Source organism: Ostrinia furnacalis, unplaced genomic scaffold (assembly GCF_004193835.3).
Source record: "Ostrinia furnacalis isolate ACB-3 unplaced genomic scaffold, ASM419383v2 OfSCF3663, whole genome shotgun sequence".
NCBI classification, from domain to species: domain Eukaryota; kingdom Metazoa; phylum Arthropoda; class Insecta; order Lepidoptera; family Crambidae; genus Ostrinia; species Ostrinia furnacalis.
Window position 1 is genome coordinate 457,693 of NW_021133902.1, and position 27,344 is coordinate 485,036.

The 27,344-nt window shown below is 38.2% G+C and overlaps 1 protein-coding gene across 1 annotated transcript; it reads left to right on the forward strand.

Annotated features, from left to right (window-relative positions):
* The first annotated feature begins 1,273 nt into the window (after positions 1-1,273).
* Positions 1,274-24,789, forward strand: LOC114358091 (octopamine receptor beta-1R-like). Its single transcript, XM_028311966.1, has 4 exons — positions 1,274-2,087; positions 18,733-18,930; positions 23,779-23,946; positions 24,557-24,789. Exons 1-4 carry the CDS (start codon positions 1,300-1,302, stop codon positions 24,729-24,731), a joined length of 1,329 nt encoding a protein of 442 aa, XP_028167767.1. The 5' UTR covers positions 1,274-1,299; the 3' UTR covers positions 24,732-24,789.
* Positions 24,790-27,344: the final 2,555 nt, after the last annotated feature.

Genomic DNA, 27,344 nt, shown 5'->3' on the forward strand with positions numbered 1-27,344 from the left:
AGGACGTCCAATGCTGAACATAGGCCCCCAATGCTTACCATGTTGCCCGCTTGGTAGTGGCCTGCGTCCAGCGCCTTCCTGCTACCTTTATGATGTCGTCAGTCCACCTTGTGGGTGGACGTCTCACGCTGCGTTTGTACAATTAGGTTGTGTATGTGCCTTTTTCCTGTGGTGCGGATTTTGGTACGCGTGCGGATCTGATGCGGGCTGCTCGCATTTCATTATTTCATTACATGTTTTTCAATCAGCAGCGTAGTAATACGCACGCCACAGATTAGCGACCATATCCGCACGCGTGCTAAAATCCGCATCACAGGAAAAAAAGGTAAAGAAGAACTACACTGAAGTGTCCTTTATTTGACACTGACAGGGGGGGCCACCGTCAATAGTTGAACGAAGATAGTGGCGCCCTTCTGTCAATGTCGTCGGTGGGACATTTCAGTGTAGTTCATCTTTACTAACAAAGCGGCGAGCGTGCTTGACGTTTGGTTCGTGACATTAAATTTTTATAGTTACTCTGTGCTCGCGGCTCGTTATTCTGTTACAAGTAGTCGCTCTAGTCTATACTAACCTTAAAGCATACAGGCATTCATTTTCGAGATCTGGGCTATATCGGGCTTTTCACGCCGAAACCGGCAACAAAGCGTTTTGTGCACAAAGGGAAATCTAAAATGTGGTTCTCAACGTTTCGTAACGCCCTCTTTACGATCGCAGGTTGTTGTTATCGTTGGGATATGTTTGGGGTTTATATGCATCAATTGAATAGGGATCCGTAAATAAATGTGCGATTTTGTATTTTTATGTTCCAAAAATAATTATTTTGCTTTCTTAGCCAAAGTGAGTCGCGTCATCACTCCTGACAGTTGAAATTCTAAAAATAAGCACTTTTGTGCATCTTTTTTAAAGTTTTAAGCGAAATCTAAGTCTAAAGAGGCTGACCTTTAATCCGGGCCTTTTTAAGGCGAGAGTGAATAGGCACTTACAGGGCAGATATGTACCATCCTAGACTGCATCTCACTTATCACCAGGTGCGATTGTGGTGAACCTGCCTTGTATGCATAAAAACCTTTAAATTAAGTATCATTTCGACCAAATCCACGTCGTAAATTGCTGCTCTTGATACTTCTTAACCTTTGCAGATTATAAACTGTTTGAGAAGCACTATCTTACCGAAATCTTTATTTACAGGTACTAAAGCGGCGAGCGTACAATATGGCGGCGTTCACCCATCCCAATCTCCACACGAGCAGCCAATTCACCCTCACCAAGGAGATCAACCTGACCTAAACTAGCCAAACCATGAGAGTTGAAGTTGTGTTCAACATAGACGCCGAAAATTTCACTCTAGATTTCAGAGAACTATCCACATCAATGTATCTAACAGATACCTACGTCAACAAGAGCTTAGAGGTCAATGAGAGCTCTAGCGACCTCGTATACAGCAATCAGTTCCAAGACGAACCATTAGTCGTCTTTCTTGTGATACTAAAATGCGTCATCATGCTCTTCATTATTCTAGCAGCTATATTTGGAAATCTATTGGTTATTGTATCAGTGATGAGGCACAGAAAATTGAGAGTGATCACAAACTATTTTGTAGTATCGCTGGCGTTTGCGGATATGCTGGTAGCGATATGGGCGATGTGCTTCAACTTCAGCGTTGAGATTACGAACGGAAAATGGTTATTTGGCTACTTTATGTGTGACGTGTGGAACTCTTTGGACGTATACTTCTCTACTGCGTCGATTTTGCATCTGTGCTGCATCAGTGTGGACCGTTACTACGCCATAGTCCAGCCTTTGGATTACCCTTTGATCATGACCACTGGAAAACTGGGTATAATGCTAGCTGTGGTCTGGTGCAGCCCAGCTTTAGTGTCGTTTCTGCCAATCTTCATGGGATGGTACACTACGGAAGATCACATCGAGTTCAGGAGGAGGTTCCCCAAAGTGTGCAGTTTTACGGTGAACAAAGTGTACGCTGTGGTGTCGAGTAGTGTCAGCTTCTGGATACCGGGAGTGATAATGCTGTATATGTACTATAGGATATATGTGGAAGCTGACCGCCAAGAGAGGATGCTGTACAGGTATGTACTTTTCAAACACGATTTCTTATTACAATGATGTTCCAAACTGTAGATTCAGTTTTATGATTGGTCAGCAGTATTTAGACTCAAGCTTCAAGCTTCAATTTATTTTTGGGGTTCTAGATTTCACGATCCCTAACGATTTCCATAATGACCGATTTGTAGTTGCTTGCATCTTGCGCCTTACTGCTACCTTTATGAGATCGTTGGTCCACCTTGTGGGTGAACGTTCTACGCTGCGCATTCCGGTACGTGAGTGTCGTTCCATAATTTTGGCCTAAAGAGTCTGCCCTAGCAAGATACATTGATTCAGATAATTTTAAAGCTAATGAAAAGGGTGCGAACTTTCCCATTTTTAATTACGAGTAGAGCATTCGAACGTAATAGTACTTTAGTATACGAGTAGGTTGTATGAAAATTGAAAACACAATATTGTTTTCAACGCAATAGTTTTAAATAAAAAAATTTGAATGTAACATTGAATCAGATAAGGTTATGTAGATATTTTTATATAACCCGCTTTACATACATTATTTCTGTTTATCTAGTTAGAGTAGTTATCACGTATTTGCTTAACACGTGCCGTGCTAAGAGTATATTCCTTGCGATCCTCTAGCACGATTTCAATTCCGCCGTGAGCATTTTATTACATCTTACAGCGGCCGTTATACCGCGTTCGCTGGCAACATTGCAAGAATTTTCCTGCCATCCCCTCGACAGGCTTTCAGCGTGATTGCTCGGCCGCAGTCGGGATTATAAGCTTAGAGCATCTAGCATTCTTTAGGTCTTATATTAGAGCACTAGCTTTCCGCCCGCGGCTTCGCCCGCGTGGAATTTTGTCTGTAACAGAAAAACTTCATCGCGCGCGTCCCTATTTCAAAAACCGGGATAAAATCTATCCTAGGTTCCCGGGACTTAAAATATCTCTACCTATGCCAAATTTCATCAAAATCGGTTCAGTGGTTTAGGCGTGAAAGCAATAGACAGACACAGTTACTTTCGCATTTATAATATTTAGTATAGATAGATATGAAGGCCTTAGGCCTCAGCCTCGAACTTAGCGGGCAGCGGGGCGGCGGCGGCGGCGGCGCGGGAGCGGCAGGATGTTATGCGTAAAATCAAATAGACCGGTTCTCGAAAACAGCGGCGCGGCAGCGGGGCGGCAGCGGGCAACGAGCGGGCAGCGGCGAGGGAGCGGGCTACGAGCGGGCAGCGCACTCCTTCTTTTGCCCACAATAAATCGAGCGTTAGGAATAAATTTGAATCGAAATAAGATTGTTGCCGTTGTTCAGACATTTCGTTTGCGAATAAAAACAAATATCTCGACAACACAACCCCGAACACAAGCCTTCGCCGCTAAAGCGCCGCGCGAGCTGCCCGCTTGTTTCGAGAACGGGTCTGCGTTGCCCGCCCCGCTCCAGCGCCGCCGCCGCTCCCGCCCCGCTGCCCGCTAAGTTCGAGGCTGAGGCCTAACAGCGACAGTAGGTTACATTGTGGCGATAGATGCAACTTTCCAACAAAAGGTATGATGTAACGGTTGTACAATTGTACATCTAATGAGTTTAGACCATTCTTTAGGTGTTATGAGCATAATGAAAGCCCTACAGCGACAGTAGGTTATATTGTGGTAGGTATATTTATAAGATGCGACGAACAAAAAATGCAAAGGCGACTGTGTGTTGGAACTAGGGAAATGAACAAAACGTTTTCGAGTGTGTTGAAGTACAAACCAACTTGAAGTTGTCCAGCTTCCACCTCAGAAAAAAAACAAAATTCATAAAATTTACTTTAATATTTAATAGCATATTAATGTTGATGTAAAAGTTTTATTTTAAGTTAAAATGTCAATGTAATGCTCATATTATGCTCGAACAAAAGATTTATTAAAATTGAATTATTTCAACGCTTATCAAGTGAAACTGAAATGAAACCTGCCAGAAGCAGGAATTATTAATACAGCAGTCAGCTACTAACCTCAGACGAATCTTAATTTTTGCAACACCAGTTATTACAAGTTCAACCACGATTAAAAGGAGACCGTCTCTTTCATTATTAGGTACATAGTTTAAATGAAACAGACAGTCCATTCTGTACAAGAAATTATACTCAGCGTTTTTCATACAGTTCGTTTGTCTATATTCTATAAAGATACGGTATAGTAATAAGGGTCATGTTTACCCGACTGCATTGAATTATTTCAACGCTTATCAAGTGAAACAGAAATGAAACCTGCCAGAAGCAGGAATTATTAATACAGCAGTCAGCTACCAACCTCAGACGAATCTTAATTTTTGCAACACCAGTTATTACAAGTTCAACCACGATTAAAAGGAGACCGTCTCTCTCATTATTAGGTACATAGTTTAAATGAAACAGATAGTCCATTCTGTACAAGAAATTATACTCAGCGTTTTTCATACAGTTCGTTTGTCTATATTCTATAAAGATACGGTATAGTAATAAGGGTCATGTTTACCCGACTGCGCTAGAAGGGGGGTTACGTTTTTTTGTAACTCACTGTTTGAGAAATATAAAACCTAGGTTTGGTCATTATGACGTATAAGCGATGGAGATTGGAGACTTAAAAATCGCGAGAAGAAGTAATCATGAAATAAAACATCACTTTCTTATGACAATTTATTTGCCTTTTGGGTTTCATCGTCAAACCAGTTAACCCGGCGAATTTTCATTAAAAATCGGCAAAGTACGAGTTGTTTTGGAACCTATTCAGTACGAACAAAATAAACAATAAAATCTTTTCTCTTTACAATATTAGCAAATAACAAAACCTACAAAAGTAGAGTTGAATAAAATATTTTCCAGAGCACGTCTCTCACACTGGGTGCGATCGTCCTCGTATAGACCCACTACAACGAACTGTCCCACGAGTGACATTGACAGGAGGGCGCCACCGTCATTACCGGATCGCTGGTTCCGATTTTAGTCACGTTGGAAACTATACGATGGTGGTGCACCCCTGTCAATGAGTTTGGTGGGACAGTTCAGTACCTATAGCACTCGTAGTTCAATTGACTGGCTTATTTACCTTCACTACAATCACGATTTGCGTTTCCAATCCTTGTCTTTTCAAGTTAGAACGAGCACTTTGCAGTTCGTCGAGTGGCTCCGGCGTTTAGTTTTATTCCTTTGCTATTGTTTAGAAGGAATTAAGTTTGTCTTTGATCTTTGAATAAAAATAGAACTTGTAATAATTAGTGAAAAGTATTAAATCATCAGCATCAACATTTTAGCCACAGGTCGTCCAATACTGAACATAGACCTCCCATAATGAATTCCACATCGCCGTAAGAAAGTCCCACGCTGCATTTTCTGACACGTGGCCTCCGCTCCAGAACCATGCTGCTCCATAGGCCGTCAGTTCTGCGTTCATACCCTACCCCATTGCCACTTATTAAGTATCTAAAATTGTATTGGTTAGTTATCTATGAAAACGATGTTTTTATTCGGTGAGAGCGTATGTAAGTACTAGGTATGTAGTCAGTAGTTCTAAGGGCGAGATCACACACACTACTGTGCTTTATTGAAAACCGAATACGTATACGATAAATCGGACCTGTAAAATGGATCGTTGTGAAGTCAACTAGCCAAAATATTATAAAAAAATATTTCACATTTTCCTTAAACATAAAGTAAAAGTTTAAAAAAATGAGGCCCTTTTGGGAATACGTTCGCCCACACAAAATAGACCGAAACCTAGTTTGGCAGCGCTCTCTAACATTCCAACGTTTCTAAAATAATCTGGTTTTAGCAACAGGATTATAGTCCACGACTTTTCTGGGTTTTTAAAAGCTCGCTATTAAAATTTGTTATTTTTTTGTGTATTTAAAAGCTGAAGAGTTTGTATGTTTGGTTGAATGCGCTAATCTCAGTAACTACTGACACAAATTGATTTCTTTTTGTGTTTGTTAGCCCATTCATCGAGGAAAGTCAGGTTATACATTTAACATCACCCTATAGCCAATAGGGGCGTAACAGTAAGGCTTCAATCACACCAACGCGTACAGATCGCCATCGCCGGCGCGATCATAGGCAAATGACAGGTCGCGTGGACTGTCATGGGTCGCGCGACTTGTCATTAATTTAGCCTTTGATCGCGCCGGCGATGGCGATCGCACGCATTATGGGAAATGTAACTCAAACTATTTTCACGCTCATGAAGTCGCGGGCACAGCTAGAGATTTTCACTTTTCAAAACAATCAATGATCCCTTATTGTTCTGCTACTTGTTGTAGCAAAATTCTCGGCAAAATTGAAGCTGCACAATTGTCAGTAAATCTTCTAAAATACGCCTGTTGTAGACATTTATCCAACAGTCAGGAATTTAGTTGAATTTCAACGGATTTAAAGGTAGCGCTGCCAATTGTTTTGTTTGCAGAGCTAGGGATGGGGGTTGCAGGATTATCGATACTTACTTAAATTCAAAACTCGATTAAATCTCAGTCATATTATTTTGTCCTTTTTTGTCATTATTATTTCTAATGTTATGGTTATTTATTGTTATTTAATGTTAGAATAGCATTAGTAGAATTCCACCTTCGCAGCTTCGATCTGCTTTGAATCAGATAAAACGTAGACTAAGAGCTTTCCCATGCTTTCCCCTTCCAATACTTAATCTTCTTAAATCATAACAGATCAGTATTTCTTATACAAAAATGTTTCAACTATCTATAGATTTAGCGCTTAACTGAGTACCTGAAGTATTGGAGCGGCACGGGAGACGTCATAATATGTCAATGTCACCCCTCCAGTGCCGCTGCCATACCTCAGGCACTGACTCAGTTATGACCTAGTCCTATAGTTTAAAAGGTATCGATATCGATAAACTTAATGTACTCTCTCACATCACTATTACCTTGTAGTGTCCGTCGAATACTAATGGGTAGGCGTTCATTACAATTAACATTTGGCTGGAGGTGAACGTTTTGAGCAGCCAACAATTTATACAATAGCCTAGCGATAACAAAAGTGAATTCTATTGTAATTAATATTAACTTTGAACTTCAATTTCTTTGTGATTATAATTTTTCAATTGAAAAGCTGACTGTCTCAAGGACATTATTATGAGCCCAAGAACTTCACTTGAGTAATTTTACTAGCTGCTTGCTCAGTCAGACCACATTACTGAAAACAGTTTGGAATAATAATAAAATCGGTTCAGGACCGGTCGTTATGAAAAGCCTTGGGAGGTTTTTGTCCAGTAGTGGACGTCATTTGGCTGAAGCGAACGAAAACGCGTGCAAATCGCGTCGGCGATCAGATGTCGTGCATGATTTGAAGCGATAAGTTCACATCAACGTGTTCTGTCATGCACGCGCAGTGATCGCCATAAGGTTCGGACAAACCAACGCGATCACAGCGCGATCAACCGGCGTGCAGCGATGGCGATCAATGCATTTAGGTCTGGTCGCCATCGCTGCACGCCGGCTGATCGCGCTGTGATCGCGTTGGTTTGTCCGAACCCATAGCCATCACTATCGCTAACGCGATCTGCACGCGTTGGTATGGCCGAACGAAACTTTAGTCTCACCTTTTTAGCGACCATTTTAATGTTTGCTTTGTATTGTAGCTGCAAACACCTCAATGTGGTACTATAATAATAAAATTCCGTACCGCGCGGGAATAACTTGACATCTCGACCTGCACTTTTTTTTTTTTATTAGCTTAAACGTTTCCTCTACCTTATACCCTTCTGGTATAAAAATTAGAGATGAAACGGATATCCGGTAACTATCCGGTAGGCCGGATATCCGGCCTAAATTTACTATCCGGCCGGATACCGGATAGTAACTCACTATCCGGNCAAAAGCTGAAAATCAGTGTTCTGCCCTTTTGAGCCTTTATCTATCTATCTCACGCCTCTTCCCGATTAGTAGGGAGAGGTCATTTCCAACCGCCACTCGTTCGCTTAGGATTAGGCTGAGCGTGTCAGTCTGCTGCGGTGACTCACGTGCCAAGACTGCAGTGTTAAGTGACAACCATCTACAGGCTCTCGGCCTATACGGTGGAGGAATGGCCCGAAGCACCAATGGCCCGGTAGGACCTGGCTCGCCCTTTGTGTGTGACGATCATGCCGTCGCACCCACTCCTCTAATACAGGCAGAACTGCCCCTATGGTGCGACGTAAAATTTGGCTGACGGCCAGGCGTACCCTTCAGCACTCTAGGGCCTAGATCCTCAAGCCTCTACCTTTTGGTTTCCACCTCTCGTGGTGCACGTACACTTCCCCTTGGGACCTATGGTCACCTCGCAACTGGCGTCTATTCTCGGTTGTCGACACTAGCTTTGTCGCCACTGAGGATAAATGGCATAAATAATATCGATTGTCACCAGTGGCGACACATACTTTCCCATTTGTAGCTACAGGCTTTCTCACAACTTATGACAAATTAGAAAAATACATCCCAATTATGCCTAGTGGGGACGTACACAAATATTGACGCAAATNGTCATGTTCCACAACTTCAGCTTTATAATATTAGTATAGAAGTATAGATATAGAAGTATAGATAACATAAGAGCGGGTAGTAAACATAAAAAAAAATATTCAATATGACTGATGACTGATAAAAGTTTAATCAAGTTTAATCTAACCTATAAAATTTTTGTTTGGTTCGCAAATGCTATACGTAAACAAACATTAGTTAGGTAGTTAGTAATGACTATTAGTGCATTTCATGGTGATAATATTATGGATTCAGAGTTTCAAAGTTCATTTTAGTATTTATCACCAAGGTTTCCAAGTGGCAAGTACAGTAGATGGTTCTATATTGGCTCACATAAAATTCTATATCCTATTCTTTGTCTTACTACCGATTTTTGTTCATAATAATCTCTCTTCATAATTTTATTTTTCATACTTTTTTTATTCATACATTTTTATTACTACCATCGGAGCTCATAACAGTTAGTAATAATAATTTTTTTATCAATACTGTCACTACCAAGAACCATTTAAAATACATAATTTTTATTTTCAGTACTTTTTTCTTCATAACATTCATTGATCATATTGTTTNTTGTTACAGGTATATTACCTGACTCTAAATGAAATTAGGTAAAAAAAAAATTGTGGGCAAAGCGCTTTGTTTTTAATACTAAGAATTTCCGAATTTTACACGAGTAGGTATACAACACCTTATATTTTAAATCATGCCCAGGAAAGTCCTAAAAATAACCATGCAGTTAAAATATAGAGGGTTACTACACATGTGTGAGTTTTTTCCCGGAAAAAATATTCCCTACTGGAATTCCTACGCAACTCCAAATATCTGTTCAGGGCACGTTTCGTCATATCCGAATTCTTTTCACAAATACCAGTAATATTATATTCGGGCAATACATACTAATGGAATTGCACAATGTAGTCAAACGAATATTAAGTGTACCTACTTTTGTATTGAGTTGTTGACACCATACAAAGGTTTAAGACATTTATTTCTCAAAATAGTATATATATATGTATATAAACACTGGTTCGATTCCCGGCCGGGCAGAAATTGAAATGATGAATTTTAATTTCTGTGACGGGTCTGGGTGTTTTCTATGTATAATATGTATGTATTTACAAAATAAAAAGTATTTAAGTATGTTTATCCCGTCGTCTAGTACCCATAGTACAAGCTTTGCTTAGTTTGGGACTAGAGGCGCAGTGTAAAATGTCCAAGGATATTTAAGGATTTTATTTATTTTATTTATTTATATTCACAAACGATGCTTGCTTAAGTGAAGCAGCAAATCGAACGCACAGCGTTGAATAGAGCTCTGTGATAGGTTCGTGTGTCACTGTTTCTGAATACGGGAGCTATTATACACGGGGCGGCTTTAAAAAATCAAATGTGATTATTTCTGTCATATAATTAATACTAGCTTTCCGCCCGCGGCTTCGCCCGCGTGGAATTTTGTCTGTCACAGAAAACTTTATCGCGCGCGTCCCTGTTTCAAAAACCGGGATAAAAACTATCCTATGTTCTTTCCCGGGACTCAAACTATCTCTATGCCAAATTTCATCAAAATCGGTTGCGAGGTTTAAGCGGGAAAGCGTAACAGACAGACAGACAGACAGACAGAGTTACTTTCGCATTTATAATATTAGTTGGGATTATAACCTTTATAAATATGAAATTAACTATCTGTATATTTGGGGTTGAAAAGGAGATGGAAGTTTGTATAGCATTTAAGCCAAAACCTACCGTTAAGCGATCTAAAGTGCGCCTTTACCCTATTATTATTACAATCACGCCCAGTTTCGACGTGAACGAGTTAGAACGATCTGTAAGGGTACCTCAAGGCTCTATTCTCGGCCCTCACTTTTAAATTGTTTCTGCAAAAGCTTTAACTTTGGCTAATGAAGTTGAGGTATGAATATTGATGATTTTAGATGAAAGCGCGATGATTACGGTTGAAACGGGGCTTCGCGGTTTTGGATTAAACAAGTTTTAAGGCGACCAAATTGAATTGTTTGGATTTATTGTGTCTTGTATTGATTATATTACAATTTGAATGTTTCCTCTGTGGTTTTGTGGTTACAGTTGAACTTTTTGGGTCTCGAATTTCCGGATGGGAAACATAAATCGGAAAATATGTTTAATAATTAGCTATGTCGTTTATTTTCGACTACAAATTATCATTTATTAATTTAAAAGCAGTATTTGTCTATGCAATTATTTAGGGTATTTCAGAATTAATAAACCTGATCGTCAGAAAATAAATAATATGATGCAGTCCGACATAACATTTTTTGGATTCGACGTTGGTTTCGCAATAAAAAAAACTGAATGAAATATAAGGTGAGGAGTTTTTTAATATTCTGGCACATTATGGTATTTATTCTTGAAGACTTATCTATATTTTTGTAATTTGAATGGTTATAGTACTCCTTTTAAGAACTTTTTTACTTTTAGTACCTTTCTGGATGTATTTATTGTCACTAATTAACATTTAACTACGCAAGGACAAATGACTGAAGAATGAGGCTTAATTTACAAACACAAAGTTCTAAAATGTGATAAAGTTAATTGTCTGCAAAGTTTTGTTTTAAGTCGGCCTGAATTGTTTTTAGAACAATGTTGTTTATTTTCATACACGCGGTTAAGTTTTAAAGTAGCATTTTGTCTGAGACTGCGTAGGATAAGCAGACTTTAGTAAATAGGTACTGAAGGAAAGTCGGTTCTTAACTTCGTACTCCTTCAATTCTCTTTTGATTAATTTCGTTGTGTGCGCACTCCCATACATGCCCATACTGATCAACTGCCCGTTTAAACTATCGGCCGACGAAAAATCAACGGTGTGCGCCTACTCTTAAAAAGCGAAAGGTCACTGATTGACTGACTCACTCACTCATCACGAAATCTTAGAAACTACAAGTGCTAGGAGTCTTAAATTTTGCATGGGAGTTTCTTTTAAAACGTAAGTGCTCGCTAAGATGGGGTTTTGCAAAATTCAACCCCTAAGGAGGTTAAACGGGATCCACGCGTACGAAGTCGCGAAGTCTAGTATAGTTACCATCAGATATCATTTCCCACGATATGTACCAACACATAAATCTTATATTACTTCCTTAGCTATAAGCTGTAGGTTAAGGCAAGTAAAAGCAAATATTTGGGCGAAGGTATTGAATAACTTTCCCAACGTTTCCTACCGATAAACATCAGGAACTCGGGGAAAATTTGTCAAAACGACTCGAAGGAAGTTGTTTTAAATCAAGATTTGACTCCTACGCTAATGTTGATGTTGAATTTCATTTGGTAGGCAAAGTTCTGTGGTAACAAATATAAAAATACAACAAAATTGAGAATCTCTTTCTTTTTTTAACTCCCCCACCCCTAGTTAATATATCGTAGATTTCATACAAATGGGAGGATGAAAAAACGGATTGACGGATTGTTTTTTCACGTAAAAACTATTGAACCAATTTTCATGAAACTTTAGTAAGTGGGCCTTTCTGTTACAAACTGAATAAAATTGACGATCAACTAATTTTGACGATTATAAATCCATGTTACGTTGGAAACATGAACAGCAAATATTCGTATAGCGTTGGATACTAGCCACCAAGAAAGCTGCGTTCTTTTTTTTTTGACGACGACGAATATTGATATTCCTTTGTTTTTTCTCCCATTCGAATGTTGACCATCAATATGATGTGTTTTTGTTTTTTCTCCCACGACACTCGAAATTTCACGCATACATTACACAACTCGATTTTCAACCGACTTCAAAAAAAGGAGGAGGTTCTCAATTCGACCCGTATGTTTTTGTAAATTGTTGTTATTATTATCAGGCCTGTTCATCTCCGCGAGTTTGCATCGAAAACAAAACACGCGCGACTACCCCTCCTGAGATACCAAATCGACAGGACAATCACGAGCGAGTATTGACGCACGCACGTATTCTTCACCCATTTGCATTGTAAAGACAATAAACCATATGTAAAAACGGTGGTGCAATTAATACTGTGCAGTATTTTTTAACTGCCTGAATAATATTAGAAACACAAAAATTTTATAAAAAAAAATAAAACCGACTCCAAAAGACCTACACTAAAACGTAGAAAAATAATTACTAATTACCTACTTATTTATTAGGACGAATTATTAATATTTATGTAGGTATACCATGATTGATACTTAAAAAAAAAAAAAAAAAAAAAAAAACATACGGGTCGAATTGAGAACCTCCTCCTTTTTTGAAGTCGGTTGAAAATATAATTCATGCTTATTCATGTATTTCCTGCGCCATTTTTCGCAGTTTGGCACCTCACGTCACACATCATTTTACCGAAGTCAGCCCTATGTCTTCGGCGCAGTACCGATCACTGACGTTTGTCAACAAAATGGTGCTCGACTCTTGACAAGCTAAATTACACCATATTGTTAACGACATTGAGCATAATTTTTTTTAAATACCTTCGCGAAGAAAATCTTTTGTACGAAGTACTTATTATTATTCTGTGTTATTATATTCACATTTCTACTAAATATAATGAGTAGGTATTTAGTTATTATAACCATGATACCAGGAATCACACAATATGTAACACAAGATTTAGGCCCTCATAGTGTATTTCCGTCAGGTCCCATTAGACCGCGTCAATCAAAATGATTACAAGTACAACCCACCACCTTCCCATTAAGTATTCAAGGGTTCATTTAGAGGGTCTCTTAAGATTCCCTTAATGCAAACCGAGGTAATACTATGGTAATGATCCCTCAGTTGTGGTTCTCGAGGTTGTTTTTCTTTGCTAAATTGGTGGGAAAATCGCACTTCTTTAGAGGTAAATATTTACTAGGTACGGTCGCCATCGGACTACTATTGGTACATTTTAGATGCAAAAGAACTTCTATTAAAACCACATAAAGTTCTAATAACGTGAATTAATTCGTTGTTTTGAAATTATTCTCAATTAAATTGAAACGTACGCCATTTCAATTTAATCAATTACCTAATTGAAATATCGGAAAGCTGGTTAGAGGGTGAAGTGTAGTTAATAAAAATTAAGCCCAATGAATGCTTTAGGGGTTTGATTATTGAGGTATTCGTACTAAATTTAGCTTTTACCACAATATTATTTTGATGTTAAATTAGCTATCTACGAGTACACTAATATTATAAAGAGGAAAGATTTGTACCTATTTTTGTATGTTTGTAATGAATAGGCTCAAAAACCACTGAACGGATGAAACTTTACATTATTATTGTTCATAATCCAGAATAACATATAGGCTATAATTTATGACGATCTGTGACAAACGAAATTTCACGCGTGTGAAGCCGCGGGCAAAAGCTAGTTAGCTATAAAAATGATCATAAAATTTATAATTTAAGGTTTTAAAAAGCTTTGTTAGTGTAGGTAGGTACCTATAGTTATTAAAGATAGCTTAAACTTCTTCTAGGGAAAACGTCATCCTTCACTGGTTGGGTTTTGATTGCCAGTCAAGCTGTAGATCCTGGCTACAAAAGAGTCCCAACGGTGGCACAGACTGATGGGCATAGTCCTTTAATTATATTTGAAAATTTTAACAGGAGGTTCGTTTCTGCCAGTGAAAGAAAACAAGAAAAACAATAACTAAACAAAAAAACAAAGCTACTGTAGCAAATTACTTAAAAAGGTGTGAATGAGATCACTTAAAAATGCGACTTTTAACGCTTTTCATTTGAAAGAACAATTACTTATCTCAGTAAACAGGCTCAAAGGGTTAAAAGAAACCCTTATTGTCTCACTTTCATTAAAGGCAAGATAATGTGCCTTAATGAATGGAAAACAAGTTAAATACATCAAAGGTCTGTTTCTTTAAAGAATTTTGGATCACAACGGACTATTTTACTAACCGACTTCAAAAAAGGAGGAAGCTCTATTTTCGACTGTGTTTTCTTTTGCCGGTTTTTGAACGTTTATTGAATAAACAAATAACAAAATTTTTTTTCTACTTTTAGTGTAGATTTTTCTTCAAACTGTTTTCACGTTTGCTGAAAACTTGGTTTGTATAAAACAAGAAAGAGATGGAAAAAAGCTAATATCATACATTACTATAGACCACCGTAAAATAAATTATTTATAGTTTCTTAATTCTTACACAATAAGCTAGTGAAAGGAACGTTTCAAAATTGAAACTAGTATCAAAACTGTCTCTACCTTACTTTATTCAGATGAAATAGCGTTCAAGCGTTTTTTCAATATTTTAATGTAAATTACTGATTATGAACCTATGGTAGTAGGTACAATGATTTCCATTTTTTTTTTTATTTTGAACACCATCTAAATATATTATGTAACTCAAAGATGACTGACTGACTGACTGACATAGTGATCTGCTATCAACGCACAGCCCAAACCACTGGACGGATCGGACTGAAATTTGGCATGCATGTAGATGTTATGACGTAGGTATCCTTTAAAACTCCACCCCTAAGGGGGTAAAACATGATCCACGCGTATGAAGTCGCGAGCGGCCTCTAGTCTTAAAATAAAGTCGTAAGGTTTTACTGTATTACGTATCCAAAAGGCCGTAAATGTGAAAATATAACATTTCTAACACCGACCTTTTAAATTGCTACTACTTTTCTTATCGCAAAAAATGAGTTATTCTAAGTAAACCGTAGCTTCACTAACAGCTTTAACTTTTTCGTTGAAAATTAGGTTTTCGTGACATAAATTATATGTTACGAAGGCATACTTACGAGTTCTGCTATAAACAGAAAATGGGCTAATATTGTTATCATGCTATGCCCTTAGAATCACATTTTACATTGTTTATTAGCATGAAAAGCGTATTGTACAAATTTTAACTTCTACTTAGGGCTGTGTGCGTGATGTCTCGTGATTTCGTGGTCGTTATTTTAAATTAATGGTTTAATGCGATAAAATGATTTAATGAATGAAAAAATTAAGTTAATTTCAGCCAAAAACTACCAGTGTTGGAAAAAAGATTTCCCCAATGTCTAGTCCTGCGCTGCAACTTCAATAGGACGACTTCTAAAAATCTGCGACATTTTGACTGTTTCAAAATATTTGAATTAGGCCACAGATGATCAAAATTAATCTATATATATAAAAGAAAGTCGTGTTAGTTACTCCACTTATAACTCAAGAACGGTTGAACCGATTTAGCTGAAAATTGTCAGGGAGGTAGTTTAGAGCCAGGAGAAGGACATAGGATACTTTTTATCCCGTTCGAAATAAAAAAAAAGTCTGCTTATTTATTGCCATTAAGGCTGAACAAAGTTCGCCGGGTCAGCTAGTTGAAAATAAAAACAATTCAGTAAAGACAGAAAGGAAAAAAAAATCTTTCGGAGTGGTCAGTTGTCACTGTCTTGTCACCACCAATCAATTTACATACTCTATGAGCTGAGTATTCGCTGGGTGCGAAGTACTAGGTGGGGGGGGACATAATCTATCGCAGCGCTCATGGTGGTCAAAAGTAGAAATAATGTTAGCTCTGTCATCAGATGTATCTGTCAATGGCAAAGCGATTCTACATAATACATTTTAATATCATTAATTAATCGCATGAAAAGGGTCCTACTGGGAACTTAAATAAAAGAGTGGACTGTATTTCGATAGGGCTGTTTTAATAGCCGTTTACAATTTGGAAATAACTAAACTATACAACGTGGTAGTACAAAAATGAGTCACAGTAGTTGTTGTGCACAGATGTTTGCCTTATGATGAGAGCGTGAATTATTGAACTCTGCCCTTGTTTTGTTCTTAATTCTTCTACATCTCGGACTTGTCCAGCCAATACCAACAACTTTCCTTTAAATACGGTTTGTGGTTGGAATTTGATATTGTAACTCTCACAAACCCGGTCTTCAAAACGATACTCATTTCGATCTGAAAACGATATTTAATTTATTACTAGCGATACAGAAACATTTAAATATATTTACTGTTATATAATGAAACCGTTAAAGTAGCTTTTTCTTTTTGTTTTACTGTAAAACTACAACTATAAATGAAGTAAACAAACCCTGACACAATCAAAATTAAACACACTTTTTGGACTTACCTCATTTGATTTGAATGACCAAAATGATTTCAAAACCTTTTTTCCACCCAAATCGTGGTATCACAACAATTTATTAGTTGAAAATATTTGTTATTTTTTCATTTCGATATTTTTTCACAAATATACGACCTAAATGTCAATGTGACAGAGCCCACAAAGTTGTGGACGCTAGTTGGCGCTGTAATCGTGCACGGAGCCAATATAGATGACCCACGCTGAACTGTCCCGCCAAACTCAATGACAGGGGGGCGCTACCATCGTTCAACTATATGGTTTCCAACATGGCAAAAATCTGAAACAGCGATCCGGTATTGACGGTGGCGCCCCACTGTCAATGTCATCGACAGGACAGTCCAGTATTTTGGAACTATACTTCTCACTCTTCTTTTTCTTTTTTAATGAATGGAAATCAGTGTTTTACGAATTTATTTATCCAAATTCACGTGAGCAACTATTACTTACATAGAGCGATTCTTCCGTAGGTTTATAACGTCGCCGCGTCAAAGAAAAGCTATGACGTTCCTACAAAGTCTTATGAAAGTTACTAAGAATATTATTTTTTGTATTTTAAAGTAGGTATTCGATTCTGTTTTGCTTTAAAAATACACACAGCAGTTAAAATGCGTTTTGTAAATTTAATAGGTTATTAAGTACTTCAAAAATATGTTCTATCTTACACTTACATTTATTGACCCCAGCCGAATTCGAAGCCGCAACTGGCAAACCACCAACCCTGCGCTATCAAGTAATAACAAGTGCAATGATCAGATAATGGGTAATAAAATTTACGCACTTCCATAATGGGCCCGACATGTGTTTTATATGGGAACAACTGGGGAATGGCCTATAATGTTTTATACAGCAGTGGGAATATAGTTCCCATGGGATTTTGAACTTTACTGCCTTGTTTCTAAGGTTGAAAAACATTGGGAAACTTATTTCTTAGCGTTTCAGGGATAGTCAAAGTTATAGGACCAATCACTAACTAAAACAAATTAAGCAATAATTAAGTAAAACGCAGCAAAGCAACTGAACTTGTACCCACGTCTTTTAGGGCTCTTACTTATGGGGATATCCCGTTTTTTGCAGGTACTCTTTTTACAGGACCCCATTTAGCACCTATATGTAGTTTAATACTAAACATTTAACGAACATTCCGTTGGCAGTGTCCCGCAAAAAATCGATCGAAATAGCTTTTCTGGACCAGCAAAAACAGGATACAGTTGAATATAAGTATTGTTTAATAGAAGTCTTCCCACTAGCAGCTTTCTGCATAATTTTTTTGCAAACTCCCGTACTTACTGCAAAAAACGCGATACTCCCCCTTATTCACAAACAATGCTTGCTACAATTGAAGCAGCAAATCGAACGCACAGCGTTGAATAGAGTTCTGTGATTGATTCATGTGTCACCCTGTGCGTCCACGCGCACTGTGAGACCTCATAGTAATGTTTGTGAATACGGGCGACTGTCGCGTACACAAGTGCTTTCTGCAATAAACATTTTTCCCATAGATGTCAACCACTCTGGCTGAACCAATCTGCATAAATTCCTTTTCTAAATTGATCAGGGAATAGCTGTGGAGCCATTAAAATAAACGAGGAGTAATAAAAGGCAGTTACGAAGTTTTCTGTCAAGATAGAGCGTTACATTGCGCCATAGGTTATGTATAAACAAAGCGCGGTTTTGTATTACAAAGAATTGAAAAATAACCCAGATCAGAAAGTTATTGTTTCTACTCGTACATTTATTAGGTGTTTATTATACGAAAGGACTCTAAGGCCGTTTGTAGACATCCGTTTTTTCATCGGACGACGTACCTACCTACTATCAAAAAACGGATATTATCCTTTATTTGCTGTCAATTTTCTCACTGGACTTCTATGTCCGATCCATGTGAACACGTTTACATTATAAACCAGCTGTGTACCTATACACCACCGCCAAATCCGGCGAAAAAATTAATCTGTCCTTAGTCCGGTCAAAAAACGGATGTTATACTACTCGCATATGAATATTATAATTATTCTCGATTATACAAATATTTTTTTGAGTTATTCACTATTTCTTCTTTAATTAATTTCAACTATCGCGTTGCATAATTCCTTCTTCTTCCACAGGAGTAAAGTAGCCGCGCTACTCCTGGACAAGCACCTCCAGATCAATGGGATCACCATGGGGGAGGTTATGAGGGAACGGCACAGCATACAGATGCAGCCCATGGCTAGCAGCAAGATGAAGAGGGAGCGGAAAGCGGCCAGGACCCTTGGCATCATCATGTCGGCTTTCTTGGCGTGCTGGCTACCCTTCTTTTTATGGTAAGCTTTGGTACTTCATCATCATCATTTTCAGCCATAGGACGTCCACTGCTGATCATAGGTCTCCCCCAATGATTTCCACAATGGCCGGGTAGTGGCGGCCTGCATCCAGCACCTACCTGCTACATTTATGAAATCGTCGGTCCACCTTCTGGGTGGACGTTTTACGCTGCGCTTTCCGGCACGATTTGGTAGAAGATTTGGTACTTATTGCTTTGGAATGACAGTTTCAAAGGATGATGGGCAAAAATGTATGGAAAGTGGTACCCGCTCCAATAGCCATAACCAATATATATTTTAAAAGGCCTTTAGATGTAGGAAAATGTCTGCTATGGGGCCAGTTCTAATTCACGTTTTGAAAGCAGTAATTCCACTAAGTATTATAATGAAAGTATAACACAATCATCCATGTATACGAGTATGTATTATGACTACAATCTAATAATATAACTAAAAGAAGCATTGAAAAGGAAAGGATTATACCTACGATGAACTACCCAAGCTATTAGCCCTTTATTCGCTTTCATCATCATCATCATGATCATTTTAGCCATAGGACGTCCAGTTGAACATAGGCCTCCCCCAATGATTTCCACAATGGCCGGTTGGTGGCGGCCTGCATCCAGCGCCTTCCCGCTACCTTTATGAGGTCGTCGGTCCATCTTGTGGGTGGACTTATTGGGTCTTGTGGGTTTATTCGCTTTAGCAACCCATAATAAAACCCTTAAGAAGTAATAAAACTTTAACCCCTTTATTAATAAAAGTTACACCCTAGTTGAACTCTGGCTTAAACTGTCATTTGGTATGGAAATGTCATTTTAATCCAAGGTTCTTCCTAGGTGTAACTTTTTATTAATAAGGGGGTAACTTCTTTGAATAAAAATATTTATTTCACAATTGTCCCCATCAATAATTATAGAGTTAAGGAAGGATGCTGGAGCAGTAAACCCTTCCTGCCTCGCATAACCTAAGTACCATACGATGGACACGTATGATACTTCTTCTTCTCCCTCGGTCCCTCACTGATGAGGATCGCGACCACAGATAGTGTTCCTCCACAGACTGCGGTCATAAGCTGTGTGGAACGCACGATGCAAACTCCCGCCCACCGTCTTCCTCACCGCGTCCGACCATCTCGTCGGTGCCCTGCCCCTAGCGCGTCCCCCTTCATACTGTATGATACTTAGGTTACACAAAAAGTATCTTTATCTTCGAACGCAACCAGATCTGAGGCTGGTGGCTATAGTCAATGTTGTTCGTCTTGGTAAGACCTTTCAAATGACACTACAAACATAACTATTGGGGCCAGGTACCATTCTGCAAAAAAGTATGTATATCTTTGTACACAACCAGATCTGAGGCTGGTGGTCATAGTAAAAGTTGTTCATCTTGGTAAGACCTTTCAAACGATACTAGACACATATCTATTGGAGCCGGGTACCATTTTGCCCATTGTCCTTTTTGATATTTATTGCTATGTGACTGACTCAAATTCCTAATTAGTATCAAACAAATGATGTCCAAAGGCTTCTTCTAAGGATATCCACAACAATCGGTCCTGAGCTGTCCGCATCCAGGTGCTTCCAGTGACTTTCACTAGATTGCCGGTCCATTTTAGATTATTAGTAGCCCTGAAAAGAGCTTATTGTCAGAGCATTTAGGCACGTCCAAAATAATAATATAGCTTGTATTAGAATTGCCTCCTTGACTTAGGTCCTTATTATAAAACTTTTATTATATCCATTTGCTTAAAATGGAATCTACATAGTTTTGAGATTCGTTCTGTTACGCATCTACTCGTAAGTTACATTCATGAGAGATGCAATTTTGCAATCTTACCTTCCCCACATCCACTAACATACTAAAATCTACTAATAACACCGATACTTCCGATATTTACATAGAAACGTACTGTTTGTGTCAAAAGAAAGCTACCTATTTATTTATACTTAGTTCCATTACTTCAAAGACGCCAGATTCAAAGTAGGCCTTAAACCTCCTCAATGCCACCCCGTTTTAAAAATAAATATAGACGGGATATATCTGGAATGTAAGTCGATGTGGAACGTGTCAGAGCAGAGGAACAGGGGCTTGGCATTCGACGCCAGTCATTTGTCTCTCAGGTGTGTATTCTGGTCACCAAAATCGAAACTTCAACCCAGCCGTCTTGCTCTCTCATCTCAATAAATCAGAGTGTGGAAAAGAGATGGGTGTAGTTGAGTAAATGGACATTGGTTTCCAGGATAGGACCCCGGGCCGTTCCTGATGATCGATAGGCTAGGGAGGTATTTTTAAAACGCGTAATAGAAGCTTGGTTTATGTAAAAGGTTGCGATTTTAATGACGTGGAACTTGAGTGCTTCGTTAGGCCTTTAACGGGTGTAGCATTTTTTAAAATTCCATTGTGTTTCGACCTTAACTCAAAGCATTAAGGTTAAAAATGTGAAAATTGCCTTGTGAAGTGTGAAAAATATTTTTAGAAACCTTTTTCTTTTTATAAAGCTTGTTTAATACATCTTGTATAGAGTTACCTCTCTATTTACTATTATAGAAAAAATGTAGGCTGCTGCCATTATTGTAGACCATTATTTATTTTTTACTCTTTATGAAAGGTTCTCTATAAGACACCACGCTAAATCCCTGGTCAATTTAGAAAACGAATTTATGCAGATTGGTTCACACCAGGCCGATTTTGTTGTCGCAATTCGTAGAAAATTTTTACAGCTTGAGTTAAACGAAAACATAAAAAAATCGTAATAGTGGATTCTACGAACTTTTTCGGTATGTGACAGATTTCTCCAAAACAAAGGATTATGTGGAGGGTAGTTGAATGGAAACGATGAACGATGATAGTGTATTATTGTACACTGAAGTACATACAGCTAATAACACAAAAACCAAAGTGTTCCATGGTTCCTAGAAGATTGAGATCCACTGCCCTAAGTCAAGTGGATTGGTTCTTTTACAGAGATAAATGTATTTCTATCGTGCCTTTTCGGAGATGTAACGTTTTATTTCTGTTTTGCTACATTTTATCTGTCTGTATCTACAAAACATATTTGTCAGGCAGAATTTAGGCCTAGATGAATGGTTATCGAGGTTTGGCATTTGTATTTCTTAGTAAAGTTAGCGTTAAATTGTTCGTGAAAACCAAAGTAGCCAAAAAGTTCGCAACACGTCTTTATTACAATTTGTGGCTATCGTTTTTATACTTAACAGTTGGCACCCCTGGCGATTGACAGGACCTTACTCTACAGTGGCGCCATCTTGATGAGTGCAAATTAATGCGATAGTCCTCCTACCACTTTAGCGCTCACAAGTTGGCGCCACTGTCTTCGCTACTAGCAATTGACAGGACCTTACTCTACAGTGGCGCTAACTGGTGAGCGCTAAAACGATAGCCCTCATTGGAATAAGGTTGTGTTATCAACTTTTTGGTCACTTTGGGTGTCACAAACTATATGACGCTGAATGTACCTATAAAAACTCACGATATTAGCTTGAAAACAAAACATTGCATAGGCGCTTTACATCTCAGTGGTCAGTCAAGTCGGGTGACTGATCTGGTCAAACGAAAAATCTTGGATTCAAGTCCCTTGATGCAGTCAATTTATTCTAGTAAAGATAAGGTAGAGGATAACGTCAGTCAAATCCACTTAATTGGCGAAAGCTCAGGGGACCGACGACCTGGTGAAGTTTGTGGGAAGTGCCTGAATGCGGACAGCTCAGAACCGTGGAAATCCTTAGGGGAGGCCTTTGACAGGCGCTTTGTGATTGAAACGGTAGATTGAAATTGTGGTTGAGGATTCCGGGTGAAGCTCGCTTCCACCTTCGGCCTGATCGTCACTTACCATCAGGTGAGATACAGGCCAAGAGCTTCCTCGTTGTGGATAAAAAAAAAAAAAAAAAAAAAAAAAAAAAAGCATTAAAATATTACCTAGCTCAATGCTTTAATGGTTCTTATGATAAAAGATTTCCTAATTCATTCATTTCGACCGTAAGAATTTCCACAACAACCGGTCCTGCGATTCTCGCATCCAGTACCTCTAGTATGAACAACTTTCGTCTTCGAATCGTTTGCGTATTCGACAAAATTCGATACTCAATCTTCGAATTAAACGATAACGTGACAATTTTGATTCTCAAAATAAGTTTCGTGCAACCAGTTCTCATACTTAGTTCACTTTACGACACGTTCACACGGGCGCTTGTAGTTTTCGTACTAAATCTTTTGATGGCGATTCGAATACGCAAACGATTTTAACTCGAAAGTTTTTCGTGCTAGCCGTACAGGTTTAAATTTTGTAAACACATAATGTATAATTACTAATAATCCCGTTAACCCCCCGTGGTAAGCTAAATATGCTTGTGTTACGAGTGAGTCACCACAATAGTCGAGCGGTGGCAGGGATCAAACCCGTGTTCCTCGGATCACGAGTCGGCTAGTCTGTCCTCTTCACCGTACGGCTATCGTGGCTAGGATGGCCTTTTAAATTTGTTTTGTTTGGTGTAACAATAGAGTCATCATCATCATCAACATTTCAGCCATAGGACGTCCGCTGCTGAACATAAGCCTCCCCCAATGATTTCCACAATGACCAGTTGGTGGCGGCCTGCATCCAGCGCCTTCCCGCTATCTTTATGAGGTAGTTGGTCCACCTTGTGAGTGACGTCCTACGCTGCGCTTGTCAGTACGTGGCCTCCACTCCAGAACCTGCCTGCCTGCCCCATCGGCCGTCAGTTCTGCGTACTATATGCCCTGCCCATTGCCACTGCAGCTTGCTAATCCGTTGGACTATGTCAGCGACTTTAGTTCATACAATAGTGTATATCTATCTATCTTCCACAGGTACATAATCACAGCTCTCTGTGGGGACGCGTGCCCATCCCCCCCTCCAGTCGTGGCAGCGGTATTCTGGGTGGGATACTTCAACTCAGCCCTCAACCCTCTCATCTATGCCTACTTCAACCGGGACTTTCGAGCTGCGTTCAGGAAAACCTTGGACTCTTGCTGCAGGTGCGAAGTAGGCCTAGAACATGAGGTAGACCTTCATCTTTTTTATTTCTTTCACTTATGCAGGGGGACCCATTGGTGGTGTAGCAAACTTAAAGAATTATTCAATCAATTAGTATGGGGTGGTCAATTTTGAGAATTTGGATATTGTTTCTATACGAAAGTTGTTGCATTTGAGCAGAAGAATCAATCAAGTTTGATACATCTACAACACCAACGGGTCACATTGTATTATTCTACATTTAATTTTGATTCTATGACCCAGATAAAAATACTTTTGATATCATTAGAAGATCTGTAAACAATGTCTTTTAGCCTCATCTTCTATTCAGTTTATTTTGTTATTTCACAAAAATGTTTTAAATCAGAAGTAGAACTACTTTTTAACGAAGAACTTGTTTGTTTAAAATTTTCTATTTTCTATGAATTATTCACTGTATACTAATATTTTTACGTCTTGTAGCTACTTGTGATTAAAGAAATCTAGTGCTAGGAATGAGGTTGAATGCTAGTTTTCATGACATACCTATTAGTGTTTTTTTACATTTAAATATGCCACAAAAAAAAACAAATAATGATTATCCCCTGGATTGTAATACTCCATTTCCACCAGATCTCTCTGCGGCGACATTGGCCGAAAATGCTGCTACCGGCCCCGCCGTGAGCACCACCACTCCAACGCGTCGTCTGACATCCATATGAACAACTGCGTCAAGTCGACTTCAGCTGACATCTTGAAAGCCCACCACGCATCCACTTCAAGACCCGAGGAGATACCGTTTGAATAGTAGACTTTAAGAAAAAGGCTTAAGGTTGTGATTTCAGTGACGGTTTTATTTATGTGTCAACATTAGCTGATATCCTGAAACTAGCAGGGCTAATCCTAAACGCTTTTTGTGTAGTTTTGGGTCTATCTGTCACCGTCATTCATGTTGACATTTCTTTTTGTGTGAGAGAGATGGCAACAATCGAAACTTCGGATAAAGTTTTTCGTAGTAACCCCGAAGACGTAGTACCGTATGATTCTTGAAGGACTTTAAAAGAAAGGCATAAGGTTGTGATTTCAGGTTACGGTTTTATTTTTGTGTATCAACATCAGCCAATATTAGCTGACATCCTGAAATTCTCAAGACGCGGAGTAATTCTTATAGAACTTTAAAAGAAAAAGGCTTGGTGTTGTGATGTGTTGGTGATTGTTTTCTTTTGACTCGTCTTTAGACATCCAAAGTAAGTTTATATTCTTATCATAAATAAATAAATATATCAGCTGATATAATCGGAAACCGGACCAAAATTTTCAAGCCAGTTGGTTGAACCACAAAGATTAAAAATATTATTGTCAAATTCTTGTAAACTATTCCTAAAAAGTTTTGCAGTTGGTGGTGTAAATTGCTGTATTTATGTAAAGGGAATATGGTTGTGATTTATTTGTGAAGATTAATTTCAGATAAAAGTCAGAAAATTGAATTATGTCTGTGGGTGACAAATCTAGTTTTGACTAAAATATTGGCTAAAACTCTTACTTGCAGATGATCTGGCACCAAATTTTTCAATAGCTAGACACTAACAGAAGAACGATGATAACAAAAAAAAATTACTGGTAAGTACAGCACATTGTTTTTATTTTTAAAACTAAAACAAAACATTACAAGAAGTTCGGTATAATTTTGTTAGGTAGGAAGTTTTTCCATTTCATTTAGTCTGTGGGTGTAAACGGCGATGTAAAAAACAAGGAAAATGATTTAAAAAGATAAAATTCGAAATTTGAATGGCCGAACATCGGAGAACACAGAGATTTTGTAACAATGGAATGTGAACTGGGCCATCAAATGATAAATCTATTGGAAGCAAATGCTCCTTCCAAACGGAAAATATTGGAAAAAAACGAACACGAAACATTCCATCCGATGAAAACGGACAAAAACGAAAACACGAAAGAGTACTGGGAAAGAGCCGTAATTCTAATTACTTACCTGCCCTTGGAATTTACGAAAGACATTCTATTTCGGAGGCTGTAGACTCAAATTTCAATGGAGGCGATGAATTTTTCATTGGTGACATTTGGAAGTTCCCACTCTAATTGATATGTAAAGGTAAGGCTACACTACCTTAACTTGCTTTCAACAAAGTTTTATTATTATTATTGGTTTTTGGGCCTTTACTTGCGCCAACTCGACCAGGTTTGATCTATTGTGGCAGCCCTTGTCTTTAGAGTTCACTGCTTAGTCCCGTTGAGTCTATAAATGTCAACAAAGTTTGGAACTTGATTGCTTTTTCGATTTACACTTTCAGAAATAATTCATTATTTTTTTGGCAACGACACTTTATAATATTATTATCTCCCCACATACAAATTTTGATAGCCTTGTCGCACTATCGCAAAGTGTAGACAAAGTGCACATTATAATCGCAAACCAAAAAGTCGAAAAATGGCCGAAAAGCCTTTTTTGTATGGAGTTTTGATGGATTCGATTTTCGATTCGATCAGAAAGTGAAACTTGTCTAGGGGGGCTGGTCCTCTTAACCTTTTAACAGATATAATATTTAAACTGTGTTTCCTGATATAGCCATATTGTTATTATTATTCTGTATTGTAACTTATACTTTGCATATTTGTGGCTATGTCACTTTTTACTTTCATACATTTTAAAAATCCCCAAGTGAATTTTCAAGATCCTATTTTGTCTACTTGGTGTGGTTAAACCCGATCTTATTAATTAAACGAAGTGGAAGACATTCAAGGCGATGTGAAATTAATGTCGTTACGCGGCGACGGTGGATTCCTTGCCTAACGCTCCTCTCGGTTGCATTTTATTAAGCCATTCTGGACCTTGGCCGTGAAATAAGAAATTCCAGTTTTATCTCCAAGCAATAAAGGATTGTTAGGATTTTTTGCATTTTTACAATGGTACCTACTAATTATGTCTTAAAGTATTTGATCGGCTAGGAACAGTTTTGTATAACACACTCATTTCTTTGTATACCGTCATTAAAAAAAGTAATAGATGTCTCTGTCGCGAGAAAGGATATTTTTTTTTTCGATGGAATATTTGCACATTTTTCTTTAAAAAAAACTTCAATATAGCCCTGAAAATCGATTGCTTTTGAATGTGCTGTACAATTCGATTTTCATAAGTTTTGTAATCAAAAAATTATTCTATTGAGCTCGTAGAAATATGACGTCGTAAATCAGAAATGCTACACAAAATTATAAATGGGATTGGTAAGTTTTGACAGATTGTCAATGGTTTTACTACTTACACAATTACTTGGTTTTTAAGTTCCACAACTGATTCATCATAACTTAAATTAAAAATCATGTTCAAGTAATAAAGTCGTAAGATGAATGGAGATATGAAATGATCTTGAGAATAGCTGACGGCTTCCAATCCTACCCTATT